The sequence below is a fragment of the Coturnix japonica genome, chromosome 19 (genome assembly GCF_001577835.2).
Source record: "Coturnix japonica isolate 7356 chromosome 19, Coturnix japonica 2.1, whole genome shotgun sequence".
NCBI classification, from domain to species: Eukaryota; Metazoa; Chordata; class Aves; order Galliformes; family Phasianidae; genus Coturnix; species Coturnix japonica.
Window position 1 is genome coordinate 3334869 of NC_029534.1, and position 17868 is coordinate 3352736.

At 45.5% G+C, this 17868-nt stretch overlaps 2 protein-coding genes across 8 annotated transcripts in view; one reads left to right on the forward strand and one right to left on the reverse strand.

The window, feature by feature from the left end:
- AP2B1 (adaptor related protein complex 2 subunit beta 1) overlaps window positions 1–17022 on the reverse strand; it is a 60777-nt gene extending 43755 nt beyond the window's left edge. For 2 of the 7 annotated variants that reach the window (XM_015880630.2, XM_015880626.2), the window contains exons 1-5: window positions 16918–17022; window positions 14223–14280; window positions 12053–12158; window positions 10584–10719; window positions 8624–8869 (exon numbers count right to left, since the gene is read on the reverse strand). In XM_015880630.2, the coding sequence (XP_015736116.1) occupies window positions 8624–8869; window positions 10584–10719; window positions 12053–12158; window positions 14223–14259 (525 nt within the window). In that variant the 5' untranslated portion in view covers window positions 14260–14280; window positions 16918–17022. Of the gene's footprint in view, window positions 1–6897; window positions 6993–8623; window positions 8870–10583; window positions 10720–10973; window positions 10998–12052; window positions 12159–14222; window positions 14281–14421; window positions 14441–16128; window positions 16218–16917 lie in introns of those variants that run through there. The other 5 variants (XM_015880627.2, XM_015880628.2, XM_015880629.1 and 2 more) reach the window with 5 other exon arrangements.
- The window catches only part of PEX12 (peroxisomal biogenesis factor 12), a 4367-nt gene continuing 3521 nt past the window's right edge, over window positions 17023–17868 (forward strand). Inside the window, exon 1 of the mRNA XM_015880639.2 lies at window positions 17023–17289. Coding sequence (XP_015736125.1) covers window positions 17164–17289 — 126 coding nt within the window. The 5' untranslated portion in view covers window positions 17023–17163. The remainder of the gene's footprint in view (window positions 17290–17868) is intronic.

Genomic DNA, 17868 nt, shown 5'->3' on the forward strand with positions numbered 1-17868 from the left:
CTGCTTATTCGTCACATTATTTAATTTGCCTAATTCCTGAATGGTTAATGCGACACAGCATAAAACTGAAGCAGAAGACCATTTTAATTTCATTATAATTTGGAAATTTTCAAGTGGAGACGAATCATAAAAGCAACTTAAAAGTTCAAAACCATTATGAGAAAACACATAAAATGCAGTGGAGGAAAAAAACCAAAAAGGAAGTGACAGAACCAAAGCACTGCAGAAAGGTACCTGTCAGCTGTGCTATAGAAGAGGCTGTGCTCTGGCAAATGTACTCAAGCTGCCAGGCACTGACTTCTTGCAATAATTAGACCATGTGGATATTTTCTCAGCCTTGAGGCAAGTACAAGTGAAAGGAGCTGTGCTGAAGCTTCCCCCCTTGTAGATGGAGCCATGTCTATCACCCTGAGTTTGCCACATGCAGAGGATGCCCAGAAATGCAGCAGCTCCAACCCAGAGAGCACAGTGAGCAAAGGCTTGCTCGCTTTTAGGATCTTTTGGGGATCTTCTGAGCAACTAGCATGGAAGCATAAATGCTGGAATCCACTGGATGAAGCATGTCAGGTTTTCATTAGAAGCACCCATACATGTGAGCATGAGATGGTATGATGTCAAAGGAGCCCACTGCCCATGCTCCAATTTGCATCACAAAAAGGACTAGAAGGGCTGTGAAACATGGGCAGCAGCTCAGCTCTGCCACACTGGCTGGGATACAGTCTCCTAGTGTGCAACTACAGCTGGTCCTCACCTTTCTACCTGAGCAGAGCACTGCTGCTGTCAGCTTGGTGACATGAAGATAAATGAACCTGAAGAGGAGATGGAAGGGGATGGGGAATATTTTCCATAAACTTTAAGCAATGCTGATTCAAAAAGAAAAAAAAAGTAATTGCTGGCGATTCACACTGAACATATTGATGTGTTATAATATGCCAACAAAAATAATTAGCATCTTCAAGGCTTTTTACACAGCCGCAGCACAGTTGAAATGAAAACAGATTTCAGAAACGGGTCCAACATAAACACTGGTGCAAGTACGCCTGCTTACCTCTCCTCATTGGCCCTGTCCTGGCTGCAGGATGAGACAAGAACCCAGAGCAGAGCAAACCAGAGCTGCACGGTTCCATCCCAGCGCACAGCTCCCATCCTGCTCACAGCTCTCACCAAGCAGAAAGATGTACACCTGAACTGGAATGCTGTCCGCAATGTGGTGCGCTGGCCATTACTGGGGAGGTATGGATGCTCTATCAGCTCCATCAGCACTCAGCCAAAGGAAATCTACAACTTAAAGGCTGAACTTTAAGCATTCGACTTGGTTGATTCTTCCTTCTTAGCACAGCAATATGAGATAACTTGGGCTCTTGGCTCTCAGAAGTAAGGATAGCTCACTACTCACAGACGGATGAATCCAAACAAAGAACAGGAACAGCTCTGCAAAGCTTTAACTTGTAATTTAACTTCATTTCTGTATGCAAATGCATCATAACATAACTGAGACAATGATTAATGGAGGAAGCACCGTAAAGCACTGTTTTCTAAAATAACAAAAAGTCAAAAAAAAAAGAAAAGCCTGAACAAATATGCTTTATGTTATATAAGGCCATATACGTGAGGACGTGCACTGCAAAATGACATGTAATCAACCACAGCTCACAGATCCCAACCAATGAAAACCAGCCTAAAAAATAACCAGAAAGTACAAATGAAGAGCAGACTGAAAATTAAACAGTAACGACCATCATCATCTGAGGTCCCTGACTTGCTAATTTAAAATCAATCCGCCCGGGGTACATGTCAACACGATTCAAATGCAGTCACAGCAACATCCCTTTAGAGCACAGTTGAGCCGAATGACAATAAATTTGCTTTCTGGCTGGAATTTCCTGACAAATTTAGACTTGGAGAAGTGTCATTGGTATCAAGATAACTAAATCTCACAGGCTCTTATTAAAAAATAAACCCTACGCTTAAAACTGTGCTACAGATTTAACGAGAACTCCACATTTTTAAACCCACCTACAGACAACCCCCACCTCTGCAGCCCCAGAGCCTGGCTTCAACCTGCGGGGAGCTGCAGAGCTCGGAGCTCTGCTTTGCCAGTTATTCCTTCTGGCAGCTCAAACCTTTCGCTCCGAGCAAATGGTATAAAATACATCAACAAGGAGGGAAGGGGGTGGGTGAAAACCTGAGTGTCTGCCTGCCAGCCCACACGGAAAAGCTTTGCAGGGGATGGGGGGACGGGAGGGAAGCTAGGCGGATCTAGAACACCGAACAGTCAAAGCAATCTGATTATTGTGCTGGCATCCCAGGCTAATTGGAAATCAAACCAAGTGTATAATGTAGTTAATGAAATACAACATTCTGCTGCTTAATGGGAACCTCTGGCACACCATCCCATTAAAATGAGGAAGAAAAGAAAGAAAACAAAAAGCTCTGAAAAGATGCAGAGGGAAGGCAGCCTTCCCCACCTTGCTGGAGGCTCCCAGCCTTGACACAGCCAGGCACCACGTGATGTTTTTGAGTACACAGAGAGGTGCTGACATTTTCCAGCAGCACACTGAGTGTGCATGGTGTGCTCGTGCCATTGAGCACGGCCTCCCAGCAGGGTGCTAAGGGCACCTGCATGGATGTGTATTTCATAGAACCACCTGTACGCACAGTACAGGTGGTACAGAGTGTCTGAAAGGTCCTTAATGGGTACCAACATAGACAAGCTCTTTCCTCTAAACGCTAGGCACCCCAGCTCTGCTCATGCCACATTTTTTTCATCTACAAGCACCCTTTAAGTTAGCATCCCTAGAAACGGACCAAGACCATCTAAAATGGCCTACATAAATCAGAAAGCCTGTATAAATACTCCACATAATTAACGTATGTAATATATAATGCATAATATAGCTTCACATTAAAACCCTGGGAGGCTAACATGTCCTCAGTCCACATATAGCCTTAGAAAGTAGCAGCTCACCTGCACAGGGCTCTGAGAAAGGCATTCATCTTCCACTACTTCCACTCTACAAGGCTGTACTTCAGTACCTGAAGCTCTGGAACCACACTGCTGGATAAGTAATCAGTTCCTGAGCAGAGAACTGCAAATTGCCTGGGTGGCATTGGAAAGACCTTCTGCTTGCTTTTTGCAAGTGGGATGAATTTTTCCGGAGGTGGCAATGGCAGGGAAGGTGAAGTGTTATGTTCCTCTCGGTGGTTTTTATGCTTATTGCTCCTATGAGGAACTGCAGAAAAAGAGCACTTTGCAGCAGGCTGAACATTGCTCCTGCTCAGTGGTCCTTGCAGCATCAGGATCTGTTAGCTGTAAGACAGGAAACCATGCATCCCCAAGAACCCAGAGGATCAAGCACCTATCAGTACCAGAAACAGTTCTTTCACAGGCTTTTTCAAGACCCCTTGCAATTTCCCTTGCAGAAGCTCTCACTGGCACCATCCAGTGGCAAACAGGGCTCTCTCACCACAGCAGTCTATTTAAAAGAGAGCCAGCCAGCCAAAACCTTATTTAGCCCTGACACTGGGGGTACTGGGGGGGCAGCAAAGTATCACAGCTACAGAGTTTTGTGACAAACAGTGCTGGTCAATAGCTAGAAGTGTCTGTTCTGATTGGAAGTGTAACATCTAGGCACACACCAACAAAATTCCCCAGCGCTGAGATTGATATTAGAGATTCTAGTATGATCTATTAGGCAAGACTAACACTTTGGAAATTAGACACTCAGTAATTAGAAGGAAACAGGTCTCCGATGGATGAATTTGTCAATTAAGGCTTATAAATGAGGGGTCTCGTAAGGACAGACTCCTGGGAGTTGTGGAAATTCATGCATTACTGTACAACACGTTGCATCTCTGCCAGACTGAGAGAGCTCAGAAAGAAGGGAAAAATACGGCTGTCACAGAATCCACCCCAAATCAGCATCTCTCAGCCTACCTCAAAAAACAGATCCTGCATAGAGGCCCACAGATCTTCCAGATCTCTTCAGGGTGCTAATCTGGAGAACTGCTCAGTCAGCCTGACCCAGCCCTAAACCCCAACCTAAAGCTCTGCCATCAGTGCAGGGTGGCAGCCCTCCCCTCTCCCCCATTTTAAGTCCTTGCAGTCTGACTGCTGCAGAACAGCCACACAAGCAAAGCAGGCTCTGAACTCCCTGCTTATCTCCCACGTCGCCTCTTTTAAGCATTCCACCACACACATTAACATACCCCTATTTATACACGCTCCTCTGCAACCGCAGCCCTTCTGCAAAGACAGATCTCAGCTTCTCCAAAAGAAAGATAGAAAGGTAACTGCCAGGAGTGCCCTACAGAGAGCCCTATGAAGATGATGTTCCACTCTCAGTTGTTCAAGAGCAGACCCACAAAGTCCAGCTGGGACTCAGAGGACCCCCAACAGTTTCTTGATGTTATTACACAAGGGGTAACAACATTGCTGTAAAGCATACAGCAGAGGACAGCCCAGGAGGTAAAACTGCTTCTGAACAGTCCCATGCCCCTGGATACAGTCTCAGACAGACACACAGCTTGCCAGCAACTAGTAAAAAGCAAGTGAGGACCTTCTTTATCCATAATGCCATACAGGAAGCACAAATGTATATACAAAGTTCTGTTTGGCAGAGAAGGAACCTGTGGAGCTTGCAGTCACAGCAGGAGAGACAAGAAAGCACTGTGATACAGATCAGTGGGCTTTCAGTCTAGTCTGTGAGCTGTGGAAACTCAATACTGCTAGAGGGGATACTGACTAAATCAAGATGAACCTCACATCTGCTCACTGTCTGGGCTCAAGAGACCCTCATCTCACTGCAGGTTACTAGAAACAAATGCAAAAAGGCACAACAAAAGAGTAACTCCATTCCATACGCTTGGTGTCTTCACTAAACATCTTGTTACACTATCTCAGTTTACTCGATATTGATTCTCAATAGTGCTTCTTCCAATAAACCGGGATGTTTAGGTGTCATGTTTTATGCCACACTATTGAACAGCACATAAGTGATATGTCTATACAGCCCATGAAAACACAGGAGCAGAACAGCCACACCTGTGGAAGCTGCCACCCAGAGCGGCACAATGACAAAGCAGAATAGCAGAAAGAAACACAACAAGAAATTAAAAACCCAGCAGCACATATAAGAGAACTGAGTGAAGGTGAGACCAAAGTGGAGCCTTATGGCTAATGCAGATAGACAAGGAAATTATCCCATTGGTTAAGAGTTATCCTAGAAGGACAAGGATTGGAAGCATTTGTAAAGAGAGAGGTTGTTCCTCTCCAATACTAAAAGACCAGTAAAGCTTAAGATGGATTTACCCTTATGCTTTTCTGCTAATATTTACATTCCCAAGGAAAACCAAGAAGCACAGTGATAAAAGCCAGAAGGGAACTAGTTACAAAACAAGGTGTGCGGCCATGAACAGATTTGGTTCTGCTTTGAGCTGCTGCCATCTCGTGGCCTTGCTCTCCATCACCAGGGCTGGGGGTGTGCAGTGTTCTCATAGCCATCAGTCATCGGATGCGATTCACAAGTGTCAGAAGGACACAGAATGAGGATAAAGGAAGAATATTGCCCTCTGAATGATGATTTCACACACATAGGAGACTGATCTCCCACCTCCTGCAGCCAGCCCCTTGCTTTATATTCATCCAGGCCTGGTTCTTGCTGATCTTCTCACAAGGAAATGCTGAGCAGTGAAGACAAAATGTTTGCCTTGGGACACATCTGGAAGAGCAGATTCCCTTACAGAGGGAAACTTCAGCAGGATCCCAAGCAATAAAGGGCAGCTTCAGGTAATTTAGATCCACCTGCAAAATGAGATTAAAGGCTCCATCCACCTTCAAACTTCTGCAGTGTAACCACCTGGTAACTGAAGCATGTCCTTGTACATGAAGAAAGACATCAGCTGAAATGCAGTAAGCCACCAACCCATCTGGTACCTTGCCACATATATCCACAGCCACCCAGATGCAATTAGAAAGCTGAATTAATTCACCCAGGTGAAACTGCAAAGGTACCACAAGTGAGACCACAGAAGCAGCTGGAGAACTACTGCATTCAGGTGCTGGTCCTTTAATCACAACTAAATCTCCTCCAGAAGCATGCAGTCCTGCACCTCCTCAAGGAACCAAGGCCAGATCCTGACAACAAAAAGCCCAGCTAAGGAGAAACACACCCTGGCTACAAACCCTCAGCACTGAACAGGAATCCACAGCAATGTCTGAAAACCCCCAAGTCCTTTTTGGTATGATTCCATGACAGTAAGTCACCAGTTCTAAAAAATACAAAGAAAAATAGTTCTGACAAGGCTTCTTTTAGCTTCACATTGGGCACCTTTACAATGAGGGTGATGTGAGAGAAGCATGCACCCTGATCTCCACACAATTGCAAGGCAATCAGCAAGCCACAGATGGAGTTGTTATTCAGCTCAGCCCCCAGCTTGAACAGATAGTGCTTGCTCATGTGCTGGAGGCAGCCAATTACAAAGTCAAACCAAGCCCTTCTCGAAGACTATTTTTCAACGTGAGGATTTTTCAGCTCCTGCTCAAAATCATCATTTTTCAGAACAGAGAGCAACTGTGGCTTTCCTAACATCCACTCTGCTCCATTAAATGCCTAATGTGCCTATTTCCACAAGTCATCAAAAGAAGAGAAGCATTTATAATAATAAGATCATGAACGAGTTTAGGTAAGTTGCACCATTTGCAGAGGAATATGCCACAAGGATAGATGTATCTATACCACTCTTTTCACTAATCTTTCTTCTTGCTTTTTCAAACTAAAACAGGAACTTTCAGGCTCTGTAATCAGCTTAAATGGCATATTAAGTCAGCACCTATAGGAGTCTGAAAGCTGATAAAAATCTCTCCCTTTGCACCCTTTAAAAGCAAGAATATACTACCTTATCCACCTTGGAAAACATTACACTGAGTATCAGCCACAGGATTCCTCTTGAAGCCTGCTGATCTGAAAACACACCACAGGCCTCTTCTCTTCACCCCTCCAAACTGTGTTCTCCTGACACAGACCCTCAGCTTCAGAATGAACACGTAAGTGTGACACAATGCAGGTTCTGTGACCCCATAGAATTTCAGCCAAGATAGAGCTGTAAAGGTTTTTCCATCCCAGCCCACATTCATTACCCAGACAGAGCTCATAAGTTTAATTTAATCATGTTTTATTAGGCATCTCTGTGTTATTTTGGTGGTTTATTTAGCAAATGGAGCACAAACTACTCTTGGGTATCTCTACCTTTTTCTCCATTCATTTCAGCCAATATTAATATGCCTTTAAAATAGATATTGGTTCTCTCCTAACAGCCTATGGTTCACTTACCAAAACAGTTAGCTCTATAGAGATCAAAATGCAGAAAGGGCAAATAAAACCTTATTTATTTCTCCTGAAGTACTACATCTATTCAAGTGTTAGCTCCTCAGCTCATATTCACAAGGCTCAAATCAGCAGAAGAAAATTAAAGAGCTGGAAATCAGGCTAGGAGAAGTAGGTTATATCCCTGCTCAGAGAACACTCCATCACTGCCAGCACACTAGTGAAGGTCAGGGGCCAGCATTTAAGTGGAACTAAAGCAGCCCAACCGAGCACCTTCAGAGACTGTAAGGCACTCTCAGCATCACATTTATAAAAAGCAGGTGTTCTCCTTGCAGCTCAAAATTACTTAGGAAGAGGGAGAATCTCCAAGTAGTCATGAGCATGCACACAGAAGCCTGGCATAATAAATTCAAGGAGGGAAGAAAAGGGAACAGCTTGGAAAAGAGACTGCAGCAATAGGTGCTTCTATCTTCTGGCTGGCACCACCACTCGCTGATTTATGCCTGTGAAAGCCAGGTACTTTCAGTTTTAGCACCACTCAAAAGCCATAAGAAATGTACTCACAGCCTTCACTCCCTGCTAAAGGGTCAGTACCTTACCACCCACCCTTGACTTTTCCAGGGCTGCCAAATGATAGTCACCCCAGAGCAGCAATTTGCTTTATGTGGTTTGATTCATGCACCATAGAATAAGTTGTTATACACATAATAATCACATAACATGACATCTTTAAGCATAGACCCATCAGATCTGTGCTCTGTAAGAGTTGAAAAAGCCCACTATCTTTTGATTAAAAAGTGGAATATACTAAAGGGTCCATTTCCACATCAAGCATCTGAGAAAACACAAGTTAGTGGGTAAGTTACCCTGTGAAATTCTTGGTCTTGACCTCTACCTCCACTCTGACAACTCATTTAACTGTATGAAAAACACAAGCATCAATTTCCTTCCCTCGTTACAGGCTGAGAGATTTATCTGTATTACTGAGTGAATTCACCCACCCTCCTCACTGCAGGAGGCAACGGCTACGAGCTGTAGCCATGGTAGGAACATCAAAAAAAGTATTTCTCACCCTGCTCTTCTGAGTCATCAGACCATAAGTTAAACTTCTGCTGCAGCACTTAAGATAGACAAAAAAGGCAAAAGCCCAAACAGGCTTATCCTATTTTCTCAAGCAGTAAGCATTCCCTAATCAATGCATTCCTCATGGTGCATCAACTGCAATTAGAAGCCTTCACATTCCTGATTGTCTGTCTGCTGGAGATTCAGGCAATGCACTGCAAGGATATATACATTACCATGGGATTCGAGTCTGCAATCAGGTCACGCAGAGAGTCCAAAAATCCCTGGTCCTCCACCATCTGGGCATTGATGTCATGCAGCTTCGCCACGCAGACAGCCGCAGTCTTACGAACATAAGGGTCTTCATCCTTCAGACACTTGCGAAGAGGCTCACACAAATACTCTGTGATCTTGTCCACTCTGATACATCCCATGGTACGGACGGCCAGAGCACGGATGAGAGGGTTTGGGTCTTCACAGTCCTGCAAAGGGAAAGAACACACAGTCATCAATTTTGCAATAATCATCACTAATATCTTTCCCTGCAGCCAGAATCACGCTGTTCTTATTTCAGACAAAAGGCATCCTCTTGGATCATGTGCTCAAAAAGGCAGTTAATTCAGATTGATGATAAAAGGTAGAACAGGCTCACAGAAACATTCAATACCATCACAAAACATTTTTGGGCTCTGACAGTTTCCATAACAGTGATGCTGTGATCTCTGTGTCCCTTGGTTCTCCCCAGACAAAGCTTCCCTCAACATGGCAGCCAAACCCAAAGCACAGCTATGCTGGAAAGGCACCTCTCACCATCCAAAGGCTTGCCAGAGGCTGCCTGCAGACAAAATACAGTTTTCAGTCTAAAGGAACCCAAGAATATAATGGGAGAAGTAGCCAGTTACACAACATGATGGTTACTGAGGCTGGCCTACTTCACACAGGCCACCAGGTCTAGACACAAGCAGTATAGCAAGCACCAAAGGTGACTCTAGAGGTGCTTTTCTGATGGGATGATTATCCTTCATACCCACGTAATTTACCCACACAATCATTCTAAAAATTCAGTAGGTTTTGCAGCTAAATTTTTCATTTCCTCCCCCACTCTATCTACATCTCCATTCCACATTCAGGTTATAATACGATGGATGCAAAATGACCTACAAGAAGCACTATGCACATTTATCTTTCACTGTTTTCACGTCCTATAGATGAAACACATCTAAACACATCCACTACAAAGGACAGAAGAAGTGACATCTCTCACCAGAGCATTCACCACTTTGAAATATGAACTGTGTGTAAATCACTCAGCTGTGGTATACAAGTGCCAACACTTTTCACTATACTAATGCTTGTCCCTCACCTTGCCAAAAAGGATATCAGACATTTCTTTGAATGGAAAAGCAAAGCTGGATATATTTGTTAGCCTGTTCTAACAGTACGATGCTTCAGAGATGACAGAACAATCCTTTCCAAGAACCTTTACAAGGAGTTAAGGACATTGTCCTGGGCAGAATGGAGCTGCTCTCAGCCTAACTCTTCTCGCCTCTTCCAGCATCACACACCACACCAGAAACTCACAACATGATCACATTTGCTGCTTTCTGGGATTTCATAATGCTTTAGAAGGAGCCTCAAACTTTTTCTAAAAGCCAGGTTTTAACTTACATAACATGGGACTGAAATAACATTTCTTAGATATGGAAATGCAACTTGACAACATAATTAAAAGCAACACCGCAACCACGCTGTCTTTCATTTTCACCAGAGAACAGCTTTCCACATTGCACACTGCTGAGGCACTCAAAGAACTAGGTGTACATATGACAGAGCTACTACAAAGGCTGGAAGATGAAAAATATACATTCTGTAACCAGTGACAGAAGGCAGCCTGCTATGATGCTTAGTGAAACGATAAAAGCAGTTTTTCCTGGAGCTTGCTTTCTCATAACCATTTTCAGGGCACTTAAGTCACCTCCTCTGCAGTAAGTAGAGGCAGCAAGTGAGAGACAGAACCCAGATAAGCTGGACTCAGCATGCCAACTCCTTGTTTCCCTCTCCTCCATACACACAACTTCAAACTAGAGACTCCAGTACAAAATCAGGTAAACAACAGCTCAGAAAGGCTGATGGACAAAGGAGACATAGCAGTCACTCTGCTGGGTCATTTTCTGATGAGCTGCAGGAACAAGTTACCTTCACAAAGCTGTTGACAGCCATAATGGCCATATCCGGCTGACTTTTGGCATAGTTCATCAGGTACAGGTACACCAGCTTCTTCAACTCCAGGTTGTCAGTCTGCATGCAGTTCACAACATCAGGAAAGAGTGAACTGAACAGATAAGAGTGAAACAAGAATTGAGAAAAGCAGTGAGATTACTGGATACACAAAGGGATACAGACAATATCAAAGAAGCCAAGAAGACTACAGTTCATTTCTAATTGTGCAGTCTAACGAGAGGTCACTTCCTTCTGTAGCAATTAGATACATCAATACGAGGGGAAAGATGTTATGACAAAGGTGTGCTAACATAAAGACCAGAACAATAGGAAGTTGCTATAAAGGAAGGGAAGAAGATTGCTCACCTGCGTCAGAAGATTCCAGGTTTGTAGGGTAAAGCTTTTCCAAGGAGGGATCTCCAGACAGAGATCCTTCCCCACTGACAGTCAACCCTTAAAATGAGGTCTAAGAGAAGTGCAAGCCAGGCTACACCCCTTTGATTCTTACAGGTGAACTGCCTTCACCTGTGCTCCCAGGGCTGACCAGGCCTTTTCCCCAGGTGCTCCATCAGGCTGTGACCCAGCAGTCCCCACACACCTTCCTAATCAGTTTGCAATCAGTTTTGTAATACTTTGATCACTTAATCACACCTGAAACAGGTAAAAGTCCATGCAATTTATCTAAAGTATTTTAATTGAAGATTTCAGCCAATAAGAAACTTGGTATACCATGTCAGGCCTGGAAATTAACCAACAATAAAGACAGATGCTTAAAAATGTTGTGGTACTGTAGTGCACTTACAAAGAACCTGCCAAATTTCAGCCTAGCAAAACCTTACATGATTAGGAGGTAAAACACTGTTAAGCTGAGTGTCACTCAAATATCAAGCATCAATCTCTAAACAGCCCTGCATAGGAAAGCAGAAAACTACACAAGGACATCTGCAGTTCTCTGGTGTGCTGTAAAGATCTAAAGCTGAAGGTCAAGGGTTGTGGGCAAAGACATTACTTTTTCTCCCTTACAGTTTATGTGTTCCTCCATTCTATGATGAAGTCATGATTCTAAATTTGCCACCTTCTCTTAATTTCTGTGGCAACAGATCCTACTGTCATGAATCCAGGACTACTGCAACTTTACAGCAGATTCCAATAGCAAGGGAAGCTGGAAGAGAGCAAGCATTCACTCAAGCAAGTCTCCCTGGTTGCCTCAAAGAGGGAGAAAAGCACTGAATCAGCACTACGGATGGTAAATGCACATGTTGGATGATATTTAGAGTTCTCCGTGCTGAAATCTCAAGGGTCCTCTTTTTAAAATGTTCATTTTAAAGTGTGCTGTAAATTTATGCTATGAAAAGTAAGTTTTTGACAGAGGAGTGTGTCCAGTACACCCAAGGGAGGCCCCAGCAGGACCAGAAATGCAACAAGTGGAAGAAATTTGCTTTTACCTGACATCTTTCCCCACAGTCATGGCTGCAATAACCTTCTTTACAGCTTCTTTCCTTTTCTCCTTCTTTTCATTATTGAGTTCAGCCTTCAGTTCAAAAATCTCTCCTGGAAGGAAGCAGAAAGGATTGAGACTTCTTGGAAAAGAAAAAGGTCTGGCTTCAGAGACAGCATGAAAGTGACTCTCTTGGCCTGTTGTTCCCTTAAAAGCAGTACAGGAGCATGTAGAAACTGCCAGATATTATGGATAACACAGTCTAAGAAGAAGCAAAGCTGCAACACTCAGAGTGATATGGGCTATACCTTGCGAACAGAAAGCAGTTAACAAGAATCACACTGCATGTTGCAGCTCTCCCACTTCCAGAACATTAAATCACATCCCTGTAGTGTGTTTCTCAGAGGCAACCATTATAAAACTAGGACAAAAAGATGTCTGGAGACACCAGATTAGTGCCCGTAAGAAAAACAAAAACAGAATAAAAACAATTTTGATAGGGATTTGCCCATTTGTCCCTTTGCTTTCTGCAAGGACAATGAGACCACAGCAGAATAAGAGACTACAGTGCAGCACAAATGCTGCAATATGTGTAAGCAAAAACAAGATAGCACAAACTTAGTCCAGTGGAATAAATCGTTCTCAGGATGGAAAGACAAAGTCCCTGCTAACAAAAGCAGCAAGTAACAACAGCTCACCCAAATTCTGAAGTCAACACAGAAGCCTTTTCTGTGATAAGAATTCCTCTAGATATTGCTGCATGGTAACTCAGTTCAGGCTGGATCACAAGAACAGCAAAGCAAGTTTGCAAAGTACAGTACACATGCAGAAGGCAGCTTATCAGGCCTCCTCCAGACACAGCAAGTGCTGCAGGAGGGATAAGGCTCCTCGGTGACAGACAGCTCCCCAGGAAGGAGCGGTATTACACCAGAAACCACAGGCTGAGAAGGACACATTCGTTACAAACACCAGAATGTCCTCGATAAAACACATCCTGTCCCCTAACTCTCAATTCCTACATGCTGATAACACTCCGTCAGAGCAGCAGTTCCCATTACAGAAGATGACTAACACGGAGATCAAGAAAAACAGAGGTTCCCATTCTGAAGAACAGAGTGCAGTGACCACAGCCTCCTGTCCAAGGAAACAATGAGTGCTTTCCTCACACAGCTCATGCCCTGAGCAGTGCTCAGCCAGCAGCAGTTCGCTTACCAGGGCTTGGTACAACTCAGCCTCCTGCAGTCATCTCAGACACACTTGGCTGATGCTTTAGGACTGAACTTACAGGCAGAGCTGCTCCTCAGAAAGGAGCGAACTGCATTTGCTTAATTTATGTTTCATTAAGCTTCAAAATGAGCTCATAAATAGATCAACACTGTCGATTTTTCACTGGCAAGCATTCATTAGAAACATTCAGCCATCCTGAGAAGGAGAGATTGATATGAACCATTTTCTACATCTCTGGGAGAGGCGATGAGCAACATCAAGCTTAAATCACAGCCAGCAAGAGCTAGGATAAACAGTGCTTTGTTTAAGAACTAGTTCAGGGGAAAAAAAAGAATCTGTCTGGGGTTGTTTCAGCAAAGCAAGCAGGTAAATGGGTAAAACAGCCTCAGGAACCCCTTCCAGTCTTCAGCTGCTGCTGTTTCTCCCAAGGAAAGGTGGCCACAGCACATATCGTAAAGCCAAGGGAATGTTAAATGCAGCACATGGAAAACAAACGCATTTCACTGCAGTTTTGGAGGATGCAGCAATGGGAAACCACATTACCTATGATGTCAGCTTGAAACAGAGACATATGCAGCTACCTTAAATAGTTCCCAATCACCATAACCCTGTGATGCCCAACCGAACAACCATCCTCAGTCCTGAACTCATTAGCCCATAATGAATTCATTGTTTCTGACTATAATTGCACTCAAATCCTACCGTGCCATTCTCTGATGCTGAAGAAAGCATCAATGTGGGTCAATTAATGCACCACAGATCTGTATATTACAGCAGTTAAATCCTTTGCCACCACGTGACCTACTTCTGAAGTTTTTCCCAGGACGACTAAGATGAGAAACAGGGACAGAGCTAACAGAAAAGCACAAGTTCTTCAGCATGCATTTACAAAAGCCACGTAAAAATAGCCCCTGGCCACCTCCAATCCACCGTGCTCACTTAACACCAACCTTTTTTATTGGTTGTGAAGTATTTGGAGTCCGTCATGGTTCCAGTTCCTTAAGACACCTGAAAAGAATAATACGAGAATCAGACAGGACGGGAAGCTGACAACAGGCTGAAAAGAAAACCCTCTACCTTTCAGCTCTCTCAAGCTTGAACTTGGCATCTTTCTCCACCAAGATCTCCCATCCCACCTCTGACACTCACATGAGGTTATTATTTCAGTGCTGCACTGCATGTCCGTGGACTGGACCAGCAAGTGCTTCACAGAGAACAGTCCCACCAACACCTCCCTGCTCGTCAGAACCAAATTAGCAATGCATTACATTACAGGGATCGGCCAAACATATGTGGAGATCCATCATTTCATTCCTGCAATTGCCAGCTCTGTGCCAAACACGACTCAAACAATTCTCAAGTACAGGCTGACAAACAAGCATAGGAGTGGGCAGATCTACTGTTTTTGATGAAACACTCTGCAGGGAGCTAAGAATCCATGACCCTAGAAACAACCAAAACATGCTTTCTCCTATTTTCCCCCATCCTTTTTCTACCTATTGTCCAATTCCTTTCCTCTTAAATGTACCTCTATGACCCTTAAGTGCTACCAGCAAAGCCAGCAAGTAATTTCTCTCCTAAATGCAGCCTGTCTGCCTCTATACTGCTCACAGTGTGCTGGCTCAGCACCAAGAGGATGAGCCCAAGACCCTGCCCAGCTGTGCAACCAGCTTGCTGTTTCTTAACACTTTCCTTCCTCATCCCTTAACCCAAGCCAGCATCTTCTTCCCCCCTAAAACAACCATCACCCTTAACATGCCTCACAGCACAGCAAGGCAGAGCAGTCACCACCTTGTCCAAGCAGATAACCAACCTGCCCCATCTCATTACCTCTTATAACTACAAACCCAGCTGAGGTTGAGTGGTGTTATTGCTGACACAGTCCCTCAAACTGCAGCCCAGCTCTAAAGAGCACTTAAGTATTTTCCTCTATGAGAGTGCTCGGCAGGACGCCACACAGAAGGCAGTGAGCATCACCACGCTGTTCTTGGTTGCATTAAATGCGGATCTATCAACCAGGAGCACATCTCCCAGCTGAGCTGATCCAGTGTTGCTTTAACAGTGATCAAAAGAGCAGATTATGGAGAAAATCCAGGGGAAAAAAAAACCCACCACCACCACATACATCATCCCAGTTATATAAAGCCACACATAGGAAAAAACCCTCACTGGATTTTAATAATGACCTTTAAATCCCAAAGCGGGACATTCTGCTGTTTTTTTTTTCTGACCTCAGATCACATTTAGAAACATCAACAGTGATAAAACCACTCAGGCCCAGCACCTGCCTTTACCACCTCCGTTCAAACAGACAAAAACGAGATTAGACTCAGCTCAATAAGCAGCAAACTGCCATACTCAGAGCTGCTTCACACATTGTTAAGAGGCAGCTTGTTAGCAGCGCTGAGTCTGTCTCATGCACTAAGACAACTCCACATGGTTTACAGCAAATCTCAGCTGAAGGCCAAACCAAAACAGCCCAGCATTACAAATTGCTGTGCTTTTAAATAACTCAAGAAAATGCCAACTCCTTGTACGCAAACCTAAATCTGGAAAGACTAAAGAATGTACAACAATGTCACAAATAGCCCCTTATTTTTAGGGAAAAACTAAAGCTGGTCATTCTTTCCTTACAAGATCCACGTCCAACCATCACCAGCTAAAGCAGAAACTGCTACAAAGAGTCTCAGTAGCAAGAAGCTTCCATTCCTTCCCCCAGCACCAACAAGAAGGAACAGGAATTTCTCTCTAGCAAAGCTTAATGCTGCTCACACCAATGTGACATTTAAACACATCAGACCCAATGAGAAAAGAACAGGCAGCACAAGGACAGCATTGCCTGAGCACTCTACCTACCTGGCATGTGCTAACCTCTGTGGGCAGCAGGAACCCAGCACTCATACCCAGCACCTCCCACAGCTCATCCAACACCCCTCAACTGCAAGAGCAGCCCTAGACCTCTGAGCAGCTCTCTCTGCTAATTCCTCCATCCCAGACCCACAGTCTCCACCCCTACCCAACGCTCCCATCACTCATTAATCCTTCCAGAGCCCCTCGCACCCTCCTTCCCAGGCCCACTGTGACCCCCACCTGCAATCACTACCCAGTGTCTCCTCAGTGCCACCACCCCCTCCTAGTAACACCTCCTAATACCTCCTTCCCACTCCATCCATACACCCCCCCCCCCTCCCCTAAAACCCCTTCCAGTGTCTCATCAGTGCCCCCACCTGCTCCCATTACCCACCAGTAACATCCCCATCTGCTCCCATTACCACCAGTAACACCCTCATCTGCTCCCATTACCCCCCAGTAACACCCCATCTCTCCCATTACCCCCCAGTAACACCCCATCTGCTCCCATTACCCACCAGTAACACCATCCATCATCTGCTCCCATTACCCCCCAGTAACACCCCATCTCTCCCATTACCCCCCAGTAACACCCCAAAATCCTGCTCCATTAGCCCCCCAACGACCCCCTCCCCCAACCCAGCACCTCATCCCAAGCCCCGTTCTCCCATTCCCTCTACCCTATTCCACCCACCTCCCCACCCCTTCCCAAAGCCTCACCGGTGCCTCCCAGCTCCTCCCATGACCCCCCCCAGTCCTCCTTCCATCCCATCCCAACGCCCCCACATCACTCACACCGGGACGGACACACGGACACACAGACGGACACACCGCTGCGGGGCGGAGGCGGTGGTAGAACCGGAACCGGAAGCGAAAGGAGCAACCGGCAGGACTCGCGATGAACGAGATGAAAGCTCTCCCGTCCTAGAGCGGCCGCGCCCCTCCACCATAGAGAGGTAAAGAGACGGAGCGCCGCCAAATCGGCCACAGCGACGGGGTGGGAGTCACAGCGCCCTCTTGCGGCGGGGCGGGGCGGGTGTCATGGCGGAGTTAGGCGCGCACCTGACGGCCGAGGCGGCCGGCGATGATCGACCCTCCATCTTCGAGGCGGTGGCCCAGGACAGCCTGATGGCGGCCGTGAAGCCGGCCCTGCTGCACCTGGTTAAGGTAAGGGGCTGAGGAGAACACACCAGGCCTCACGGTAACTGGTGTGGGGCCACAACGGGCCCGGGGTGTGAGCGTCCCTCTGGTGAGGCCGTGCCTTCAGTGCTGTGCTGGGATTTGGGCCCCTCGATACAAGAAATGAAGGATCTGGGACGTGTCCAGAGAGGGACGACAGAGCTGTGAGGGGACTAGAGCACAGTGCTATGGGAACTGGGGTGGTTCAGCCTGGAGGAGGCTCAGGAAACACCTCCAGCTGCATGGAAGGAGGTTGGGGTGAAGCGGGGCTGGCCTCTGCTCTCAGGTAACAGCGATAAGACAAGGGGTGATGGCCTTCAATTGCACCGGAGGAGGCTCAGGTTGGATGGAAGCATTTCTTCTTTGAAAGAGCTGTGAGAATGTGACCCCATTGCAGCCTTTCAATACGTGAAGGGAACTTACACCCAGGAGGGGAGTAAACTCTTGGAAAGGGCTGACAATAGAAGGACACGGGGAAATGGTTTTAAGTTAAAAGAGGGAAGATTTAGGTTGGATGTCAGGGGGAAGTTTTTCACTAGGAGAGTGGTGAGGCCCTGGAACAGGCTG